The sequence below is a fragment of the Mus pahari genome, chromosome 21 (assembly GCF_900095145.1).
Source record: "Mus pahari chromosome 21, PAHARI_EIJ_v1.1, whole genome shotgun sequence".
Lineage (NCBI taxonomy): Eukaryota > Metazoa > Chordata > Mammalia > Rodentia > Muridae > Mus > Mus pahari.
This window is the reverse complement of record NC_034610.1, coordinates 35470424-35493615: the sequence shown is the minus strand read 5'-3', so window position 1 is coordinate 35493615 and position 23192 is coordinate 35470424. Positions and strand designations below refer to the sequence as shown.

The following is a 23192-nucleotide window of genomic DNA, read 5'->3' as shown; positions in this document are numbered from 1 at the left end:
TGTAGGAGGAAGCGGACTTGGAAGATGGGAAATGTTACTTTTATGAAATGACCTCAGTACAAATGACTAACTCTTAGTATCAATGCCTTTCGGAGATTGTGGGAATGACCTGTCTCAGGGGTTGCACCTTTGGAAGTGTGATTCACCTTGTCTTAGCATTAGTTTGGAGTAAAGACTGAAGTGTTGAGGTTAAATGATGAATTCCTTTAGAAATAGTGGAACCGGCTGTGTGGCACCTGAGGGTGGGCCCTGCAGCTCCTCACCAGGCTGGCTGTCTGCAGCTTTCAGAAGCTGCTTCTTGGCATCCAGGAGTTAGAAACCTTTTCATCCTTTCTCAGTGCTAGTTCTTGATGCTTCTTTAATGGGAATAGTGAACTTGTTTATAAGCTGATTTGCTCAAACCAGGGGTGTGGGCTGCTCCTGGGGGGTCCTGCAATCACTTTGCCCTCACAGCAAGGATGTAACCACTACTAAACAGTTTTTACTTTCTTTTATTCCCATTAAAGCTGATATGAAATGGTAAAAAAAAAAAAAAAAAGAAAATCCAAGTCAGAGTACCCAATGAATTTTGTCACACAGTTAGAAAATTAAGACAACATATATAATTTAACTATTAATCTTAATAAACTATGGCTCTTGAGGATTTCAAATACGTACATACCCACATACTCACCTGAATAACACACAGGCAACAAGCCCCAACTTTCCTTTAAGATTGCTCATGCGGCTTCAAGTATACAAAGAACTGGTCAACTAAGGAGTACTGAGAGCAAGAAAGTTTTCTCAAGGAAAAAGAGCCCCTGTTGGTTATGCAATACCAAGTGGGCGGGCCAGAGAGCACATCCACGTAAGTAACATTCATGGACTGGGCAGGCTCTATTTATATCCTTGCAAATGAGCGTGTGCACACTCACACACACATGCACGCAGGGATGCAAACGTAAGAAGAGGGCATGAATCAGAGACAGCAAGTGAGGTACATGGAAGGGGGCTAGAGGAAGGAAAGGGAAAGGGAAAAAAAAGATGTAATTTTAATTAAAAAAAAAAATTAACTTGCCTCTTGCTCTGTAACAAGATCACCTGGAGACCTTAACATAGGTTGTAACTTCTCAGCCCAAGAGACCTGTGAGATCTCACAGAAACAGAATAAAACCGACAAAGCTTTACTGTCTATCTCTGGTGAAGGAGGCTGAGAAAAAAAGTCATCTTAGATATTGCCCTCCATTCTAATGCCTGTCCTTTATCCTGTTAACTATTAAAGTCAGAAACCAACACATTGCTTAAATGACAACCTACTAGGCCAATATAAAAGCCATGCAGAAACTCCGGCTTTTCCCTGTCACCAGATGATGAGGCCACTCTGGAGATGCTAAAGTTGAGAGGACTAAGTTTTACAAATTTTAAAAACATAATGTTCACCAGTAAAACCTGAGCCTGCAACGGTCTTCATCAGTCAGCAACCCTTAGGACATGTAGGATGTCAGTATTACAAAAACAGTAGATCTGTGTTTGGAATTGGTCAAAGTATTAAAATTTAAAAGGGTTTCTTTGTAAGCTCATTAGGAATTGACTGATTGCAGCAGAAAGAAAATATTTTCACAGAATATTTTTTATAGCAAAATGTGTGTAAAAGAAATGCATGGCAGAGCACTGCTGCACCCAACTTAGGGTTTCCTTGGGTCCCCAAGCTCAGCAGCTCAAGCATCACAGAAGCCAGAGGACAAGGCTGGCGTTATTAATCTGCTCGAGAAGAAAGCACAGGATAGGCAGAAAAAAAGAAAATAGCTAATGACAAGATTATGATTATCAAACATGTAGATGCTGTGGGTAACTACCACAGGTATGAATTAGAGTTTGAGACTTATGCATTGCCTTGTTATCAGGATATTTTGATGCTAACTGAAAAACTTCAAATGAACTGACGATGATTTTGGAAGACTGTTGGAAATCCAGGATGCAATTCACGTTAACAGAAGTATAAGTTACTTATAGAGAAAAACAAGAATATGAAAAAATTAGGGAATTGCCAAAGGAGCTACAAGAAACAAAAGTGAAGTTGCAGAACATGGACGGGTAAGCAGAACCTGGAATCCCTCAACCCGAGACGGGTCGAAAAAGCAAGCTCAACAAAGAAATGCAAAAAAAAAAAAAACAACTAAGGAACTTACTTTAAAAATTAAGAACAATATAATAAATAACAACCTGTAATTTGTCTTAGAAAACAACGAAAATGGGAAATCTAAGTAAAATAAAGTAAGAATAAAGTAAGAAACAGGCAATAGGGTCAAGAAAATTTAGAGAATAAATCATAGTCCTTCAGTCATCACACAGAACTCAGAATTCAAAGTCTGGAATATAAAATCTCTGAAATGGGATAGGTAGTAATGAAGTAGAACAAACTGGAAAAACAGGGGATGTTATCTGGAAAGACTAGGAATTAAAAACTCATCAAACAAAATGAGGAAGACTACGGATAGCATGAAGGAAGTCCATACCCAATGTCCTGCCGCAATGAAGCATAGCTCGTTATTGAACAGTCTGAGCAGAAGACACACCAGAGTGTCTTGGTATTATAATTTCTGCAGGTCCTTGGCCATTTCCCTCTACAAGAAAATCTGGTGACTACAACTTGAGGCTGACAATCTTTGAGAATGTTCAGAGGAGTAGCTCAAGAGTCGTCCCAGAACATAAGACTCATCCTTCCATCATAAATCAGCTGGAACTTCCCAATTTCAATCAGAACTCTAAGAAACAATTATTCTGGAAGAGTGAAATAAAACAGAAACCAAAAAAGGTAGATATATCTACCTGGAAAGATTAGAAAGTACAAATACATAGAAGCAAAAGTCCAAGAAGGGCAAAGGTGTGGCCAGTGAGCAGCTCTCTGACGGAATGAATAGGCGATGAGGACCAGAGCTCCAAAGTGTTCTGCTGTCCCAAACCCTTGCTAATATCAATGTCCATGCCACGGTGTGTTGCTGAACCTGGACAGCTACCTACTCAAAGTTAATCACAGTATGGGTTTTCAGTTAGGTTTCAAGTGTCTGATATTATTTTGGTGAAATACTAAGTTGTTCACTTAACTAATTTAAACACATAATAATGTGATGACAAAGAAAATAAACTTTATACATTTTTAAAGTTCCTGGAGCTATCATTTTTTTAAGAGAGAGTCTTTTCTTTATTTAATAAATATAATTGGCTTGATAAAATTTTAGCTTTCTTTGAAGGCCACATCTTGACTATATTTTAGGAAAAATGATTGCCTATGACTACATGGAAACTTTGAAGAGCTTTACAGTAGCTTCTAAGTGGCTTTATTTTGGCTGTAGTTCACTGTACTTTAGAGTACTCATGCAACGTCCCAGGTTTGCCATCTAAACACCTGATCACATACCGAAAAACCGAAAAACAACCAGAGGAATACTTTTTATGACGCTAAAAAACTTTTAAACACCCATCATGTTCAACTTTCGTTTTAACTTAAATTTGACATTTTCTTAAGAATTACTTTACTTACCACATGGTTGATCGCAGTTTTTGTAATCTATAGCCATTTTTTTTTTTTTTAAGATTTTATGTATTAGGATTAAAACTGTTTCATTAAGCAAATACAGTTAACCTTTTAGTTCCTATGTCTCCCTAAGTTGCTTTCACATGAAGGACTGATGGCTAAAATGGCAGTGATATCAGCAGCATTTATATGCTAACTACCGTGAAGAACGAGTTATGTTTTCCTATCTAGAAATTCATGTAAAATTCCACACTTGTTCCCATGTCTAATTGTAAATGTAAAGTTTCAGTAAGCATCCACACTGCTGGGTATCTAAAACTGACTGCATGAATAACAGGCTAAATAAAGCAGCTGGATTATGCTTGCCTCGCCTAGAGATTCATGTCTAGTGCCTAACTATTGTTTTTTGTTTTGTTTGTTTTGTTTTTTTGACCCAAAATTAATTGAAAAAATATTTATTTGAACAGAATAAAAAAAGTAGAAATAGTTTTCATTGTACATATGCTATTATTAAAATATCCATCTCATTCAAGAAAGGTGAAAAAAAAATGTTAAATATCTCTGTGGAAATAGATTGAAACTTACAAACCATGAATTTTAAAAAGTACAAACACAAAACAAAAGGTTAATTGCTTGTGTTGCCTAACTATAGAAACAATCTTCAGAAAAGTTATGTTCTGTCATATTTCTACCTTTTGGCAGAAATAAAGATGGAGGTGGTGGTGGTGGTGGTGGTGTTTAAATGCAATTCAGTCTCACAGTTGAAAAGGAAATTTAAGCACTGAAATGATGAATCCTGGTAAGTTAAATGACAGGTGAGGCAAAACAAGTGATTAATCTTTACTGCTACATTTTGTCAAAACAAATCACAAGCAATGGATTCATCAATAATGCCCAGGGAAGACCTCTTCCCACTCTACCATATATGGGACATATGAATCAGTACCCACAAAGTACTCTCAAAACAATGTAGAAAGAAAATACACACTCGAGGTTTCACATTAATAACCATCTCAGCTTACCAATGCCAGAATTTATCTGGACAAATCACTTAATGTCCCTGTCTTCACAACTTACTTTTAAAAGCTGACAATGTGTGTTCATTTCTTTAATAAGCACATTATGTGAACATGGCATCAATCAACTGGAAACCTATAGGTTTTTTGACTATTTCATTACCACACTTGATGTTTACAAAAAAGACAATTCTTACTTTCTGAGAAATATGTGAAGCAAAACTGTGGAATATTATCAACCAAGACAGATTTCTGCTTAACGTTATTTTACAAAGACATTGAATTTTCACATTTTTAAATGTCTTAAAATAATGTCTTATAAATATCAAAAGCAGAACATTTTTAAGGCCCCTCAAAAAGTCAAACCCTTTGTATTCTGAATATTTGAAGTTTATTCAAACAATATTCCAAACTCAAACTTTTAGTGAGGTATATTTTCTTTTCAAACATTAGATACCTAGAAAATATGAAATACCATGAAAAATTTCAAGTTAAATTCACAGGCTTGCTTTGTTGTTACTTTAATCTGTCATGTAATACATTGTGCCATAACTCTTCAGATACGGTATTTAATGAAAAAAACTGCTATGACCATTTTTTGCATAAGAGTTTTAAGAACAAAAGATAAAATATCTTTGTGCATTGTTTTAAAGACATGAAGTCACTATTGTGCCTTTATGTGAATACTGTATCACACTTGTGATCAATAATTATTAAAGTACCAGGAAAACTTGATAATAATCTTATGGCAGTTTTAACAACTGAATGTATTATGTGAAAAATCTATGCAACAAAAAAATTTGAATCAAAGTTTTGCTTTTTGATAACATGGGCTTCAATCCATAGAAAATATAAAGAATTTTTTTGGTCAAGATCTTTTTAGTTTGAGAAGCAAAAATTTCAGAATTTAAATGTGCACACCATTAATACTAACATTATGCAGAAAAGATCACCCTGTCTATCTAGCATGTCCCAACAATTTCACACATTTCAAATATTAAGGCAACATTTTTCTAACTAATAGTACATTATAAAAATATATGTCACTGCAAAACAGTATATACATAGTGACAATAAATTTGGCTAGTTGTAGTCTTTAATGCATTAATAAAGTATCACATATTACAAAGAACTGATACCAGGTGCTTGCATGTATGTGCAAGTGAAGAAGTTACAGCTTTAAAGTACGGGTTTTAAAACTGAGCGCAGAGAACGTCCTTCTTTTGTAAGCTCTCGAGTCACGCACATACATGGCAATGGGATTGCTTCCTCCCGTTTCTCTATCACGTTGTAACTGCATTTCTTCAAGTGGTCAGCCATGCTCAGGATGTCAGCAAATTTCCAGTCATTAACAGAACAAAATGCAGTACTGAATCGCCATACCTAGAAGAAAATTCTACTTCAGATTTAAATAATCTAATATACAGAAACTCAGAAGATTTAAATAATCTAATATACAGAAAGTCAGAAGATTTAAATAAGCTAATATACAGAAACCCAGAATGCCCTTTTTACTCTGCTCCGCCTGCACGCTTCTTTTCTATTGCTAGAGAAACACAAAACATAGTTCCAAATAGCTAAAAATTAAAAAGGAGCAAATCCATTGTTACTCGTGCTTGTCAAACATTTTTAAAATGATTATTAGCTCAACCAATAAATAAATAGAATTCAACATTAAAAATAACATCAAACCTGATATACTGAATTTTGTTTAAATATCACTTTATAAATTCATAGCTACTTCCTAAAATACTATATATTGTAACCTATTGTTCGCTATTCGGCTGCCTGCACATTACTATCTATAAGCTAGAGATGCTGATGACCCAAGTACCCTTCTCTTTTCTTCCCCAGGGTTTTCTTCCAGTCCTTTCCTTCCATAAAGTAGACTAAGAATATTTTAGACCAGTGGTTTTCAACTAATCACCTTTTCACAGGGGTCACCTAAAACTATTGAAAAACACAGATATTTACTTTCCAGTTCATTACTAGCAAAATTACAGTTATGAATTAGCCACAAAAATAATGTTATGGTTGGGGGTCAGCATAACATGAGGACCTGTGCTAAAGAGTCCCAGCTTTTATAAAAAGGTTGAGAATCACTGTTGCCGACTACTATGCAGTAAGGTAGCTGGCTTCTCTTGTTACTGTTTACCAGCAGGAACAGTGGCCAACAATAAACACTTCAGTTGGTTAAAAATTACATTCAGGGCTACACAGAGAAACCCTGTCTCGAAAAACCAAAAAAAAAAAAAAAAAAAAAAAAAAAAAAAAAAAAAAAAAAAATTACATTCAGGTCGGGTGTGGTGGCGCACACCTTTAATCCCAGCACTTGGGAGGCACAAGCAGGTGGATTTCTGAGTTCGAGGCCAGCCTGGTCTACAGAGTGAGTTCCAGGACAGCCAGGGCTACACAGAGAAACCCTGTCTCAAAAAAAAAAAAAATTACATTCAGAGAGTTTTTTGTAAAGACAGCCATGGTGGCTCACACCTGTCACCCTCAAACTCCGGAAGCTGAGGAAGGAGGTCATCAGAATCAGACTGGGCTACAATAGCGAGACCAGGTCTCAAAACCACTAAAACCCTATTTTAAGCAGTAGAATTGCAAAATCTTATTGGTTCAACAATGCTGTGGTCTCTCCTCATTTTTATACCTAACACTTCCTGGACATAAGAGGATAAACATGAATGTAGAGTAAGGGAAAACTAACTAAAAAGCATGTCTGAAGCAGAAGCAGCTGATGCATTCTAGTGTATACAAATGTCTAAGAAAGAACACTGTGAAAACTCCTTTGGGATCCATGGGAGCTGGTTCTAGGACCTTCACAAATGTCAAAAATCTGTGATATTCAAGTCAATTATATAAATGGTATCCATTTCCTCCATTAACTTTACATCATGTCTAGGTTACTTCTAATACCTAATACAATGTAAGTGTTGTGCTGTTACAATACATTGTTTAGGGAGTAATGGAATAAGGAAAGTCTGTGCACTGTGCATGTTCAGTACATTTCCCCCTAAGTATTTTTTATCTACAGTTGGTTTAATCTACACAACAGGAAACCTACAAGGGCAGAAGGCCAGCTCCACATGCTAAACAGTGGCTGCTCTAGACAGAGGAGCATAAGGGTGAGGATGTGTTCACAACACTTTCTCAAGAAAGGACGGTAATAAGGGCTTCCAAAGTCACCAGATGCCTTAACATTCTGTGAGAATAGAACCATTTTTCAGCTGACAATAACAACCCTCCATGTTGTCAAACCTGGTAGCACAGGTCTATAATCTAAGCCACCTAGAGGATGAGGCAGGAGGATTACAAACTGAAGTCCTGTCTAGATTACTGAGCCTTGTTAACTTAGTGCAACTCTCAATTAGAGTACAAAGGAAAAAGAGAGTTGGGAATCAGCTAAGGAAGAGTATATGCAAAGCACAAGGAAATGCCCAGGCTCAACCTCCAGTACTACGATAAATAAGCATTTAATACGTTACTGTTTCGTTTGTAAAATGGAGGCAGTAATAGGTTAATGAAAGTAATGTAAAAATGCCTACCCAGCACACCACAGATATTTTAGTGTGGATATGAGGGAAGCATATGCAAAAGCTTTAAGGCAAGAAATAAAACATCAAAATTGTAAGTTAATGTATCTAGAGTGTGAAGTCACAGGAGGAAACTGAAGAGGTAAGGATAAGATTGAGACATTTTAAATATTCATTAAGGAGTTGGTCTCTAACTCTGAGGCAATGGATAAATATTAACTGTAATAAATATATTTAAAAATATATACTTGTACCTTTTATACAGACCTTATATACTGGGGAAGAACCTAACTGAAGTAGAAACTGAAAGGAAAACTGTGGTAGTAATCCAGAAAGAACCAGAGGTGAAATGGTGAGGCGAGCCTGAGGGGTATGAAAGGACCAACCAACTAGAATTTGGGAATAAAGAGGACAAAAAAGAGTCAACCCTAACTCCAGAATCTCTGGTTTAGGAAGCTTAATAAACAAAGATGCTACTTGCTGAAATTAAGTGGCTAGAGGGGAAGAGTAAGCTGGACATGCTGAGTCTAAGGAAGCTATGGGATAATCAAGCAGAGCTGTTCAATGGATGCTTGTATATTGTGGTTTTAGGCTCAACATGGAAAACAGGAGCATACTGATATGGAATCTGTATAAATTATATCAATTTAATCTTCAAGATCAGGTCTCTGTAGGCACTACCAGAAAATAACTCATTCCATATATAAATACTAGTGACTAAGGACAAAAGCAACTACACTATCTTATTCCAAAAGACAGAGACACATCTAATCATCTAGAAAATTAAATTACTCACATATACCTAGCTGAAGTTCTTTGTCACCAGAACTTACTCTTGGGGGAAAAACTAGTCAAAGTCTCAAGAATACAGAAAAGGAGGCACAGGTTTTGTTTTTTTGTTTTTTTTTTAAGACTGGAACACTGAGTAAGAGAAAACCTAGAGTCAAGAATAAAGTTCCACGACTGATACCTGTGATGTCTTGGATAGTGCATCAAATAGAAGAAACTAGGCAAAAGCAGAACGTAGTTAAAATTTAAGTCTGCTTAAATGTCCATATCAATTTTCTAAATAATATGCAGATTCTTTTGCCATAAATGGTTAACAAAGTCTCTAAGCTATGCCCTATGTCAGCTTCACCCACCCATTAAGACCACCAGCCAGAGTTTGTGGGCTACCTACTTACTAGGGTGACTGTGATAAGAGTTACATTATTTTTTCCTCATCCTGAAAAAGACACCATTAAAAATAGAGACAATTGAAGGGAAGGCCCAAGAAAATTCTTTTCTAGATTCTTCAACTGTCTTATGCTGAAATGTTTCAGTGAAAATTAGAAGAGGACAGGTAGTAACAGGGTCACAAAGTTGTTAAGAGAAGAACAGAAGGAAAACTGCTTGTCTGAAGACACACAATATTACAACAGAATCCGGATTCAAGAAATCTATGAAATGCCAGCCATCGTGACAAAGAATTCTAATGACTTTAGTCTTGTGTTATCACTTTTAAAGTATATCATGATGACTTAGTATAGTGTAAGATATAGTCACTGTCAAAACTTATTAGATATATTGTATCACAGCACTAGTAAGTGACTCCTTGCCGTTAAGAGGTCTAACATTGAAATTAAACTGACCTTCTCTTTTATCTGCCATGATGAATTTCCTTCAGGATACTTCTTCTTCCCCCACTGCAATATTACCATTCCACGAGATTGAAGTAAACTGCCACAAACGTCCCTCATTAGCCGGGATACACATGCAAGCTGGCATAAACTGAAGCCATCAAGGAAGCCTGCAATATGTTGGAGTACCTCAAAAGGGAGACTACTTAGATGGTCACTACGTAATCCCAACACACAGTTTCTAGAAGGCTCTTCTAATACTGTAGATACACATGGCTGAACTCCAAATGATCTTAAATGGCGATCATGTATGATCTTTGCTCCTTGAGTTGACGGGCAAAATCTACGTTGAGAATAGGTACAACCATAATAAGCTAAAGGACACCTCTGTTCCATCCATCCATTGAGTCCAGCATGAATGTCACCATGCACGTTCTTAAAATGGGAAGAAAATTCTTTTCTTCTAAATAGCTGTCCGCATACAAAGGTAAACATTGACCGCTGCTTAGGCTGGTACCTAGCAACACATTCCAAAACTAAGTCCAGCCCAAGTGTCTGAAAAGGGCTTGGATTTGAAAGCTGTGGGTTGGCATGATCACAAGCTGAAGCCGAAGCTATTTCTCCAACCATTGTATTTGTAGCTAATATTGCAGATGGAAGTGAGAAAGTCTGTGTCCCAAAGTCAACGTGATAAACATCAGTCATGCGGCTGTCAGATATACCTCTCCCACCTGGAGAATCTCCCAGACAAAACAGCAATGCTGCTGTAATCAGATCTATACCTTGGAGGCCCATAGGATCTTCTGCAACTTCTAAATCTGATGTATCGACTGATTTGTCTTCCTTTGCTATATACCATGAATTAGAAAGAAACTTGAATGAAGGTGCATGACTGAAAGGTGAACCATTAACATCCTTCAAGTCTCCCAAGTCTACTTTTTTCCAACACAAGTCCTTATCGTCATCTTCATCAGGCATGAGGATATGCTGAAATGTACTATCTGGCAAAGCACTGATAGGACTTATTTCCCTAAGTTGTTGTACTGTTAAAAGTGAACTGGAAGGTTCTGAAGTACCATCCGCTTCCACACATTCTCCATTTGTTATGTTACTTTCTGTGGAATCACCATGAAAATTCTGATCCTGGTCTTTGACCTGAATACACATCTTTTCCAAAGGAAAGCCATTACAAAGAGCAGAAGTACCGTTAGAACTTGTATTTAAGTCACATAATAAATCACTTGAGCCATTTTGTTCAGCCTGAGCATTCTGACTTGCGCCACTATAATCAACTCCACCCACTGCCCCTATCTCACCCTCATCAAGGTGGTCCTGGGCTTTCAAGTTTCTGTCCGGGAAGCTTTCTCTGTTACTCTCCTCATGCATTTCATTCACAGTAGCATGGAGACTTGTATTTAACATGCCAATGTCCCTCGTGGCAGAATTTAGGATATCTAAAGCAGCAGCCAAACTTCTGGTTGTTTCTACAGTAGCTTGATAAAGTGCACCATAGGATTCTTCATCAACGGATACCAACCCGTTAGTACGTGGTATTTCCTGAACACTCGATTTCACCGAGATTTGTTCTCTAGGTTCAGATATTTTATCAGTTGCTTTTGACATCATGGTGGCTACTTTAAGAGATTCCAAAAGCATTCTCTGATCTTGCAGAGCCAAAGCCATGTCTAATTGTGCCACCTCATCAACATCTCTGCTCAGACTTTCATATGATTTCCGGTCTGAATAACTAACAGGCCATCGGTTCCATTCCATAGTACAGCACACCACACTTGCAGGACACATTTCTAGATGTTCAGCAACTTTATTTCGTGCCAGGGTAAATGGACATCCAAAGTTTCTATTTAAGCAAGCTACTCGTTCAAAGGGACACAAGAGTCGATGCTCCTCAGCTTTACAAGAATGGAAAACGGCTCCACAAACCAAGGGACAGCCAATCAAGTCACAGGCAACCCCAGGCTCTGGTCTGGTCATACACCTTCTACTGACACAATTCATACAGTGTGAGTGCTGCTGTGCCTCTTCCTCCATAATGGTCAGTCCAGCTCTAGTTTTTGAAATAGAAAAAGGTAAAGACATTAGACAGACAGATAGATAAACAGATAAAAATCAAAACTGTATAATAAATCAAACCATTGATATACTTATTATTGAGAATGAAATATATAAAGTGTATAAAACACTTAAGTGGTTAATTTGACATGATTAGTACATCTTACAGGAACTTAAGCGCTTAGAATACTCAAACTATAGTAAGTATTGTATATTAAATAAATTAATTCTAACAACAGTGCTATTCTTAGCTCCTGACTTTCAGAGACGACTGGACTTTAGCTTTTCGATTTCAATGAGCCTGACTCTGGTGTGCCTCACTGCAGGCCCCTCCCTCATCATGTTGTGGAGAATAGTCTTCATTTCATTATGACATTTAGCCAAAATTTCTTTAGTTTCTTTCCTCCCTCCAAACATGAATTCATGTTTATTTACATTTTATCTACTGACCTCTTCTATATGGGCATAATCAATTCTACAAATTATCAAAGGCTTAACTAAAATATACAGCAAGTGTATCAGGAAAATACTGGATAATTTCATATTATGGGATCAATACATGGAAAATGGTAGCACAGAGAAGATTATTCACATAGGAAAGGGCTAGGTCAGGTAAATTAATAAAACAGTGAGACATTCATTTTTTAAAGTAACAGCATATGAACTGACAAAACGTTCAGAATTCCTAATATTAATGGATTGTGAAGAAATGCTATAAAGTTCTGAAAAATGAGGCCAAATGGGAATTGGACCAATTCTGAGTGTTATGTGCTTGTCAATGGCGTTCAGTCATTTAGTAAGTTTAGGAAGTGATTATCACTGGTATTTTAAGGGCAGAGAAGCAGTATCTATCATTTAATAAGAGGGATTACAGACACACTCTCATCTTAGAACGGATTCATTTTAACACTTCATCAAGCAAAGTTTATACCAAAAATAAGAAAGAAAAACCAAAATATGCAAATTTAATTGTAACTGTGCTTATTCAATGCATTTTTCCCCCTAAATCTTTAATTGCTTTGTTTCTATTAGCGGTGAGAAGCTAAATTCCTGTCTTTTGCAGGTATCACCTAAGTTTTATTCTTTCCTCCTCCAGCTCATCACCGTTGCTGTATCATTAGAATTACTAACTCCTGTTGGACTATTAATCCTTTCCTTACTTCCGGGTTATCATACGTAAGCAATTTCCCTTTTACGTTTCTTCATACATGGCCTTTCTCTTTAAATAGTGCTTTTCTTCAGGATTTCATGTCATTTTTGCTTACACTATGCATTCTTTCTGGGTGTGTCAGGTTTTTCCAACTTACATTTACCATCTATAGGGTGAAAACTCATCTATACATCCTGCCCAAAAATCTTCCAAACTCCAGACCTCTAGAGCTCCTTCCAGACGCAGACTGCTCTTGTGTTTCAAAATAAATAGCCTCTTCCACTGTAGACTGAGGAGGCAATTCAACTGAGCCCTGTCCAAACTTAATTATACTGTAGTGTACAATATTCTTAATTAAAAAAGAAAAATGTAGCCCATTTTCTTCATTGAGTACATATGGCTGCTAAATCTCTGCTATGTATTTAGATAAATTCTAGCTTGGTTTCAGGTAGGTAATCATTCCACAAATTGTTACAACTTTTTCTCTGGTTAAGGACTCCTATTCCTCAAACAGGAATAATAAAAGCTAAGCTGGTATTAACAGAGCTCTACCTTTATTAGTAGAACAGCCTGGAGTTGATAATGTAATGTTTGTTCAATAATGCCACGGAAAACGGTAACACATTGTGTTTAATTGTGCGTATAAGTAAATCACAATTAGGGCTGGAGAGATGGCTCAGTGGTTAAGAGCACTGACTGCTCTTCTGAAGATCCTGAGTTCAAATCCTAGCAACCACATGGTGGCTCATGGCCATTCGGATTGAGATCTGATGCATCTGAAGACAGCTACAGTGTACTTAGATACAATAATGTAAATTAATCTTTAAAATAAATAAATAACAATGAATTGAATGAATACTTTTAATATTATTTTCTCACAAAATCCATAGGCAAGTGTTTACTCTAAATTTAAACTGGTATTAAAAGAACTACAAGAGGAAAAGATACATTATTTATGGCAAATATTTATAATTGAAGTAATGAAAATGCTTAATAAGAATTAAGATGCCAGGTGTGGTGGCACACGCCTTTAATCCCAGCACTCGGGAGGCAGAGGCAGGCGGATTTCTGAGTTCCAGGCCAGCCTGGTCTACAAAGTGAGTTCCAGGACAGCCAGGGCTATACAGAGAAACCCTGTCTCGAAAAGAAAAAACAAAACAACAACAAAAAAAACAAACAAACCAAAAAAGAATTAAGACAAGCCTTATTGAGGCGGGGTTAGAGTGTGAAAATAGCTGGAGCTTTCTTATTTTGCAATAAGGCTGAGTTTATCTCACATGCTAGAAGTTAAACTTGACTGTTACTAGAAAGAAATCTAAAAACACAAGCAGTGTTTTGGAACTTGGTGTGGTGGAGACACTGTATGATATTATCCACACCGTCACACAATCACACCAGGCAGAGCACAGCTTGCTATACCTTAATTGAAAAGTGTTTAAAGTAACCACTGTAGTTCTGACTCAAATGCAAAAGGCTCTTGAGTTTCAAAAGTAGTAACCTCTACCACATTACTCCCTCCTCAATAAAAATGTTATAAAAATGTAGCCATAGCAACGTGTATATAGTATTTTATTGCTTTTTGAAATAGACTTAGAAAAAGGATTAATATCAAATGCACACCTCTTTTATCCTTAACAAATACCAAGTCAATTCCTTACAACTCAGAAAAATTGTGTTCAATAGTATTAAGTGGCTGCCCAAAGTCATCTACCTAAGTGACAGAGGTGGGACTTAAACATATAGCTTATCACTGTTTGTGGACTAGCAGACATGTTTACTTATAAAAATTTAAGAGCACGAGGCAGCTCTTCAACAGCTGGTGACTCAATTCTAAGATGTTCTCTGACGGATGAAGGTTACACAAGTTTGCTTGTAGTTTATTCTAACACCTAATCACTTTGTGATTAGAGCCAGTTAGTTTGAGCTAAAATCTTTTAGCTCTTTATAATTATTAAACCATGTTACACTGCTTTGACCATATGTTTTAAATATGAACATATGAATTTAACCATTCTTGACATGTCTAGATCAAACCCATTTTATAGTTAAATATACAAAGAAATAAGAAAGTTTAGTAATAGCCTCTCTGGTGAGAGAGACTGGCTTTCAAACTTTAAAGCACTTCCAAATCCACCCTGTTTTGAATCATGGTCACTATTATAAAATTTAAAATGCCTTCAAAAGGTATTTTAAGTTGTTCATGAATCCTGTGGTACAAGTTTTTAAAGTTCAATCCGTAATTTATCCTTAAATAGTGGCCCACCAGATCTGGTAGAAAACATTTTGTTAAAATTATGGCTTCAACTTTGAGATGAGCTTCATTAAACTCAGTGGCATTTTTTAAACATACCCGAATCAATTAAACGAATTACTAAAAAAGTTTCATTAGACAAAAAATTATTTGTATATGATGGAACTTTTTTTTTTTTTTTGTACAATAATTTCACTTTTCTCTAAAAGAAGTTGGTTGCCAACTCCTACTCCTTGGCTGACAAGCAACCCTTAGACGTGACATTTCCCCACAATGAAACAAGAGTTTCTTACTCAAGGCACAAAAACATTGGCTTCTACTATTTCTCAAAATTCACAAAACTCTGTAAGGAGATGATATAATCATAAATTAGCACAACTTTAAAATATGCTAAGAAAAACAGCCATTTAATACAACTGAGGGTGTTTCTAATGTCTACCTGTCTCTAAGACACACACACACACACACACACACACACACACAGACACACATCTTTCCCTTATCATATGCCATGTGTGTCAACCTTAGTTTCAGCTTGTGTGTGACCTTCCCCTAGAAGGTAACACAAGGCATGCATCTCTTACAAAACAGATGCTTTTCTGTGCTGTACCTTCTATGGCAGTGCTAGGGACAACTGAAAATAAATCTTTTTTTTTTTTTTTTAAATAACCAGCTCTACAGGAAAACTATAATCTCTAAGAACACCCAAAGTATGCCTGCCCCTATACCCTTATGTTCCCCAAGTTCACAACTGTGCTTCAATTTCATATGCACTTGTGTAAATACATGAATAAAAGAAGAAATAAAAGAAAATAAATTCCCAGGCATCCTTGATTTCATGGAAAATACACCATGACATGATTAAAAATAAAACTGTACATATCTAGCATTAGAAAATTAATTTAAAACAAAATACATCAATTTGCCATACAGAGTTAAGGGTGCTCAAACATTATGCATTCACCTAATATGTCCCAGGCATCTTATATTAAGATAAAACCTAACATCACACATCCCCAATCCACTGATTTTCTACTTTCATTATACTGCTGAGGCAATACATAAAACACCTGGACCAAAAACAAGTACAAGGAGGGAAAGGTTTGCTTCTGCTAACACTCCCAGGTCACAGGTCATCCAGAGCAGTCAGCAGGAACTCAAGCAGAAGCCACGAGGGAATGCTACTGTTTTGCTTGCTCACTGTCCGATGCTCAGCTAGCTTTCATAAATAGGCCAGGACCATCTACCTAGGGATGGTACTGCCCACAGAGGGCTAGGTCCTCCTACATCAATTAAAGACAGTCCATCAACGACAGCCTCACAGGCCAGAATGACCTAGGTAATTCCTCAACTGAGGCTTCTTCTCTCAGACTCAAGGTTTTGTCAACTTGACAACTGAGGCTAACCAGGCACATGGCTAAACTAGTTATACTCTAATTATTTAATTAAACTTTGCTTCTGGTTTTATATAAAAATTAGCTAATGAGATGGAAATTTATTTTCATGTTCTTATCCCTCCAGACGTAAAATAATCAAAACAAACAGCGGTCATTTCTAAACCTGGTCATGGTTAAAACTTTTTAAATAAAAGTTCTAACTATTCACAATTTCCTCCCCTAAATACACAAATGAAAAAAATCACGGATTTGGATCATAAATTACATGATACTCAAATGAGAACCTATTTAAATTACTACATAGATGAAACCAGATCTACTCAAGTGACAGAAAGGACTCGGTCTAAGATGGCAAGAAGAGGTTTCCAGGAAGCCTCAGTTTTTGACTTTGAGGCAATTATTGGACTTAGAAAGCAATATTGAATTTCTGAAAGTTGATTACAGTTATTTGTGTCCAATGGTAAATACAGTTACTCACAAATGTTACTCTTACTCTGTTACAAATGTTACAGTTACTCTGCTTTACACAATAGTCAGATTTATATACAACTACTTTTAAATGTTACTTAAATTTATAAAGTGTACTCTACCCAGTACTAACATTAACCATTCTGAAAAAATAAAATAAAATAAAACCTATTTTGTTTAAAAAAAAACAAAAAACTATTCGTATGCACAATACACAAGCAACTACTTCAAGCTGAACCTCACCTATCCCATCATAACTAATATGAAATGTAATATTTACTCAGGCTTTTTAACTTACAATTTTTATCACTGAATAAATAAATGCAATAAATTCTCCAAGAAAATTCCCAGCAAGAATAATTCCTTTTATTAAATAAACACGTTTTAAAATCTTATTTAGATGATTATCCAACAGTTACACTTTAGAAACAGGCTGTCTTAAGGGTTTCTATTCCTGCACAAACATCATGACCAAGAAGCAAGTTGGGGAGGAAAGGATTTATTCGGCTTACACTTCCACATTGCTGTTAATCACTGAAAGAAGTCAGGACTGGAATTCAAGCAGGTCAGGGAGCAGGAGCTGATGCAGAGGCCATGGAGGGATGTTCTTTACTGGCTTGCTTCCCCTGGCTTGCTCAGCCTGCTCTCTTATAGAACCAAGACTCCCAGCCCAGAGATGGTCCCACCCACAAGGGGACTTCCCCCCTTGATCACTAATTGAGAAAATGCCTTTCAGCTGGATCTCATGGAGGCATTTTACCAACTGAAGCTCCTTTCTCTGTGATAACTCGAGCTGTGTTGACACAAAACTAGCCAGTACACATGCTATATCAAATAGTAAACACACTAACTAAAGCCTGTTTGTCTGCCCTTAAAGCACCTCTCAAACCATATGGGAAGTGTTAACAATTATTTTATGCAATATTACTTTTAAAAGTATATTTAAGTATTTTATATTTTAAGACAAAGATAAACAAAAAACCCTTAAGCCTAAATCTAAACATTCAGAAACATTAGACTGAAACTAAACACATGGAATACATAGGTTCCAGTTTCTTATATCATTCATAAAATACCTACTATTTCTAGAATCGCACACACACAAAAGCTTATGTCCCTATGTTAAGCATCGGGTATACACTGGTGATCTAAATAGTTAGCAAAACATGTTGTGCCCAACTAAACTACTACAGCAAGAAACAGTGACTAAGCATAAAGAAGAGTGATTCAACGAAACTGTATGCTTTAAAAAAAAAAAAATCAAACAGGGATACTTCGTGGTATCCTTTGTCAGTCAACACCGGATAGTTTGGGAAAACTAACATAAAAGCGTGCAGACCGTATTAATGTAACTTACTATGCCTGAAATTTAGCAAGGAACAAATAATAAAAAAGAAAAAGGAAAAAGCCCTCAAACTTTTTGAGACTTCATTTTAAAAACGTTAACCCTCTTTGATACCAGAATGCCCGAAAATAACTTCATTTTGGATCACAGTCAACAAAGCAATCATGGAAGAAAAGGTCGATTCCTTCCCAAGCATCTTTTTTATTCGGGATTTACCACGGGGACTCAAAGAAGGGAGAGGGGAGCAGGAGAAACGCGGTAAACACAGGCCTCCTTCGAGGTTAAAATGTTATCCCCGAGTGACTTTGAATCCGCCGTGCCTTCTTCCCTGTCCTACTTCCAATCTGGGACTCATCGAGCTGGACCCAGTAACTTGGGGGGTGATCCCTAAGTCTCCCTTTAACCAGGGCCACGGCTAAGCCTCCGCGCCTCTCACTTCCATGAATGGAAAAGTTACCAACTTCGCTTATCCCGCGGAGACACTTGGAGATGCCCCGCCGTCCTTTAACCCGTTTGCGCCCAAAGTCCTCAAGTCCCTACGAGCCAGAGGGTGCGAGCCGCGCATTCCCGGGTCCCCCGGGGCTCCTCTGCGCTCAGTGTGTGTGGGGGCGGGGATGGGGGTCTCACCCGGGTCGGCGTCCCCGGGGGTCGGGGCGCCATTTGCCGGGAGCCTCAAGGGCAGGCCACAGGGGCGGGCGGGCGCGACCCGGACGGGGCCAGCCGGACGGAAGCCTCCGAACTGCGCCGACTCCACCGGCCCCGCCGCCCCCTGGGCCCGCGCCGTCCGGGCCGCTGCCCGCCCGCGTCCCCGCGCCAGCCTCCCGCGGCCTCGCCACACTCACCAGCCCGCGCGGGCCGAAGCGCCGCTCAAACCCTGGCTTCCCTGGCCGTAGCGCCCGGCGGCTCCGCAGCGTCCCCGCACGGATCGGATCGGATCGGATCGGACAGGACCGGACCGCGCACGGAACCTGTCCCGTCCCGATCCTCAGCGCCTCTGCCCGGCCGGGACCGCCGCCTTTTCTCCTCGGCCTCCAACCGCCACCGCCCTCCTCGCGCGCCCCGCCCCGCCCCGCTGCGCCCCGCCCCCCGGCCCGGCAGCGGGCGCGCGGGCACGCGCACGCACGGCGGCCGAGGATGCGCACGCTGCCCTCGGCCGCTCTGGCCGAGCGCAGAGGACCCGCGGGGCAGCCGCTCCTAGCCCGGTCCGCCCTTCGAGCCTTTGCTTTTTGTTCGTTTTGGGGGAGGACTCTCAGAGACCCCTGTGGCACTGCGGAGGACGCGGGCCCAGGAGCGCGACCCGTCCCCCTAGCTCGCACCCGCAGGAAATAGGTCAGCCCCGGTTGTCGGTGGTAACTGCCACCACCTCACGTGCCCGAGCCCTGTGACTCGGTGACCGCTCTGCTCTGTGACCCGTTTCCCCTTGTAAGGGCTCTGCTGCTCGTCAGCCCGCGGAGGGCGGCCGCCAGAGGGCGCGGCGCGGCGGCTGGGAAACGTGGCCACCCAGGGCTACACACACACACACACACACACACACACACCGCGTGTAGGCGTCCCCGTTACTACCGCCAGGCCTGGGTGCGAGGCTGAGGGACAGGGATGTCACCGACGCCCACCCCGTCTGGAGGCCTCCTGCCAACTCCCGTCTCAAAGCCACCGTGAAGGAGTCGTGGCCCTGGCTGGCGGAGGAGGGGCAGAGGGGAGGAAACCCCCTTGGGTGGACGTTCTGGTGACTGCATTTTTACACACACACACCCAGCTGTTGGAAACGGTGGCTCACGAGAGTCACCGTCCCGAAGGGACTGAGTCTCAGATTCCTTCACCTTAAAGATCAGCACATTCAAACAACTACACAAAACCCTGGGGGACTTAAGACGGAGCACGCTGTAAAGGTCAGGGGTTTGGTTAGGTTTAATGAAGACACTCAGATTTTGAAATATTTAGTGCGTATATGTGGGGTGCTTACGACGCTGTATTAAATCTTTTTGGCCTGCTTGGGCTGTAGGAGGTAGACTCTTGTCCTCAGCCCAGAGTGTGAGAACCAAAGGGGCCAGGTAAGACAAGTGAAGCAGACAGATGAAATGGTGGCAGAGTTGCTTGTGCACGACAGGTGATTGAGTCACACATCCTTCCATTACATCCCCTTCCGCAAACTAAGGGGACTGCAGCAGGGAATCCCAAAGGCTCTCTGCAGCTTCAACATTCCCCTCATTGATGGATTGTATTTTGAGGCTTTCGGATTAAAGCACCTAGTTGACACTAGGTCATCTCCCACCTCAAGCTGAGTGGGAATCAGTGCAAACAGAAGCCTCTGCCCTTCTGTAAGTGGCAACCAGAGATAACCAGGAATCAAACTTCTTCAAAGATGTCCTCGGAAGTATATGTGGACTTTGGTCTAGACTTGTGGAACAAAGCTACCATTTATGTGGCTTAGCCACTCAGAAAGCAACAGGTACTTTGGCAACTTAAAATAAATAAGCAGTAGCAGGTTTGACCTGTCTGCTCTCTTTAAAGGGAGGAACATGCCCCCCCCCCCCCCGTGTCCTCACCCCGACGTTCTTAAATTACTCTTGCATCGGCTTAGGAAAAGTATGTACTCTATTTTTTTCTAGAGGTCAATTTCATGGTGGGATGCTATAAAAACTATGGGACGGGAAGGTAACTCCGCTGAGCAAGAGAACCTGCGTTCCACCCCCAGCACCTATGTAGCCAGGTGTAGTGGTGGTTAATAGTGTTTACTCCCAGGGCTGGGGAAGCAGCCCCATCTAGTCGTAGTACGTAGTATGAGGCCCTTTCTCAAAAAGTAGGTTAGAAGGTTCCTGAGGAATGGACCTAGGGTTGGTCCTTGGCTCCACATACATACACAAAAACTAACGAAAATAAGATCACAGTCATAAAGCCTGCAGGCAAAGCTGAACTATAAGAGATAGGAGTTTTCAGAGGAAATTGAATTGACTAAACAAATCCTGACAAATTGTTTTTCCATTTGTTCAGTGTCAAGGCTAATAGCACTTTAATTTAAAAAGGTTTTCTTGCCCAGTTAGACCACCAGCCTGTATTTGGATAGCCTAAGGCTAAAGCAATAGAAAAGTCAAGACTAAAATTTAAGTCATGTGCTAATTAAGGAAAGCATCATTGGCTAGAGACAAGTGTGAGCGGGTAAAGGCAGATTTGCAGCTGTGAAGCCATGAGACAATAGGAATTACTAATTGGGATAGTAATACTAACTGGGATTAGTATTAGATATTAATACCCAGTATTTTAATATTCACCAGCTATAATTATGTTTCTAATACACATTCATTTGAAATACAATATAATAGCATCAAATTGCAATTTAGAAGAAACCTCCCAAGGACAAACTTTATAGCCCCAAGTCAACCTTGTAGTTTTAAATAAGTAATCAAAGTAATTTGAATCCTGTGGAAAACAGAAGATCCAGGTTTTGTCCATATGTACCACAGTCCTCTTAAACCATATTCTAAAAAAGAACATGTATATATCAATGATCCATGTTTTGAGTTAATAAGATTAAACTTATCTGTATAGTGTCTATAATACAGAATATGTATGCACTCAATAAATGAATGATTTCGCCCTGCCCTCACTTCCAAGCTCAGCCTGCAAAGTGTTGCATTTCAGGTGACTAGCATTTGGAGGTACTCAAGCCTGGGGGTGAGGAAATAAACAGGTAGACTCAGGTGGAAATGATAGTTATTCTTTCATCTGTCTAAAACTGTGTAACTGTATACTAACTGTGCTTGGTAGGGAGGTAGAAATTTTTTCATTCAAAAACATTAATATACATTAAACAGGAGAAACCAAATTTAACAGCCCATAAATGAACTCAATTCCATTTTCATCCTTTCTGTACTCTGCTGGAATGGTTGCAAAGAAAATGCCATTGTGTAACAAGTAGCCTCGGAGGGGAAAATGCCATAGTGTAACAAGTAGCCTTGGAGGGAACTGTTGGCATCAGAAGATACTATGTTGTTCTAGTTCTATGTTGTTCCGCTGCACATGGCAATAGAGGAAATAGTAGCTCCATATCTTCTGGGTTGTTTTTTTTTTTGTTTTGTTTTTTTGTTTGTTTTTATTAAAGCTTCTGAAAATTCGGCTAGTTACATGAACACCATCTGATGTTTTTGAATTTTCAAAAGCCCCATGTGTGCATGGCTGGGGCTGAGAGGGAATCGAGCACCACAACAAAGCTACATCTTTTTTCTGAGTCATGCAAAGATGATAAAATAAAAGTTGGTACATATTTCTAGGAACAGCATGATTCTTAAATTATTAGAGTATTGCTTTCCTCTGAAATGGATTTCTGTGCTGAGCAGTAAAACTTGTTAATTAGCCCTCAGTCCCTTGGGATGTTCCCTTCAGTATGACAGACTCTAAGACTGCTGTGACCCATGCTTCCTAGTAGCCATATAAGTAGCCACATTAAGGATGAAATGTGTAGCCTCACCTTCTCATTCATATAGAGAAATGTTGGGGTCTCCCACCTCCACTAATCACTCTCCCTCTAAACATTATATTGCGCCCCCTACAGGCACATAGAATTGCTACCGAGAAGACCTCCCCAGATCTCCCAGAATGCAGCGTCCTCGGACCGCCTATTATTGTTCGGACCGCCTCGATCCTTGGTTTAATATACAGAAATCCATCAACGTAATCCACTATATAAACAAACTCAAGGACAAAAACCACATGATCATCTCCTCGTTAGATGCTGAGAAAGCATTTGACAAAATCCAACACCCCTTCATGATAAAAGTCTTAGAAAGATCAGGAATTCAAGGCCCATAACTAAACATAATAAAAGCAAT

At 39.2% G+C, this 23192-nt stretch overlaps 2 protein-coding genes across 2 annotated transcripts in view; one reads left to right on the top strand and one right to left on the bottom strand.

Moving 5' to 3' along the window:
- Positions 1 to 4143, top strand: part of LOC110337969 (mitofusin-1-like) — a gene marked incomplete at its 5' end in the record, with an annotated part of 6186 nt that extends 2043 nt beyond the window's left edge. Inside the window, 1 exon segment of the mRNA XM_021221113.2 lies at positions 4068 to 4143. Within this exon segment, the coding sequence (XP_021076772.2) occupies positions 4068 to 4143 (76 nt within the window).
- Positions 4144 to 4902: 759 nt separating this feature from the next.
- On the bottom strand, positions 4903 to 19381 carry Fbxo30 (F-box protein 30). Its single transcript, XM_029533009.1, has 3 exons — positions 19209 to 19381; positions 9698 to 11750; positions 4903 to 5913 (listed from the first exon to the last, which is right to left on the bottom strand). Exons 2-3 carry the CDS (start codon positions 11732 to 11734, stop codon positions 5710 to 5712), a joined length of 2241 nt encoding a protein of 746 aa, XP_029388869.1. The 5' UTR covers positions 11735 to 11750; positions 19209 to 19381; the 3' UTR covers positions 4903 to 5709.
- Positions 19382 to 23192: the final 3811 nt, after the last annotated feature.

Coding starts and splice junctions, on each gene's coding strand:
- Fbxo30 (XM_029533009.1), bottom strand. CDS start 11,734: ATGGAGGAAGAGGCACAGCAGCACTCACACTGTATGAATTGTGTCAGT. Junction 5,914..9,697: donor CATGGCAGATAAAAGAGAAG/GTCAGTTTAATT, acceptor ATTTTCTTCTAG/GTATGGCGATTCAGTACTGC.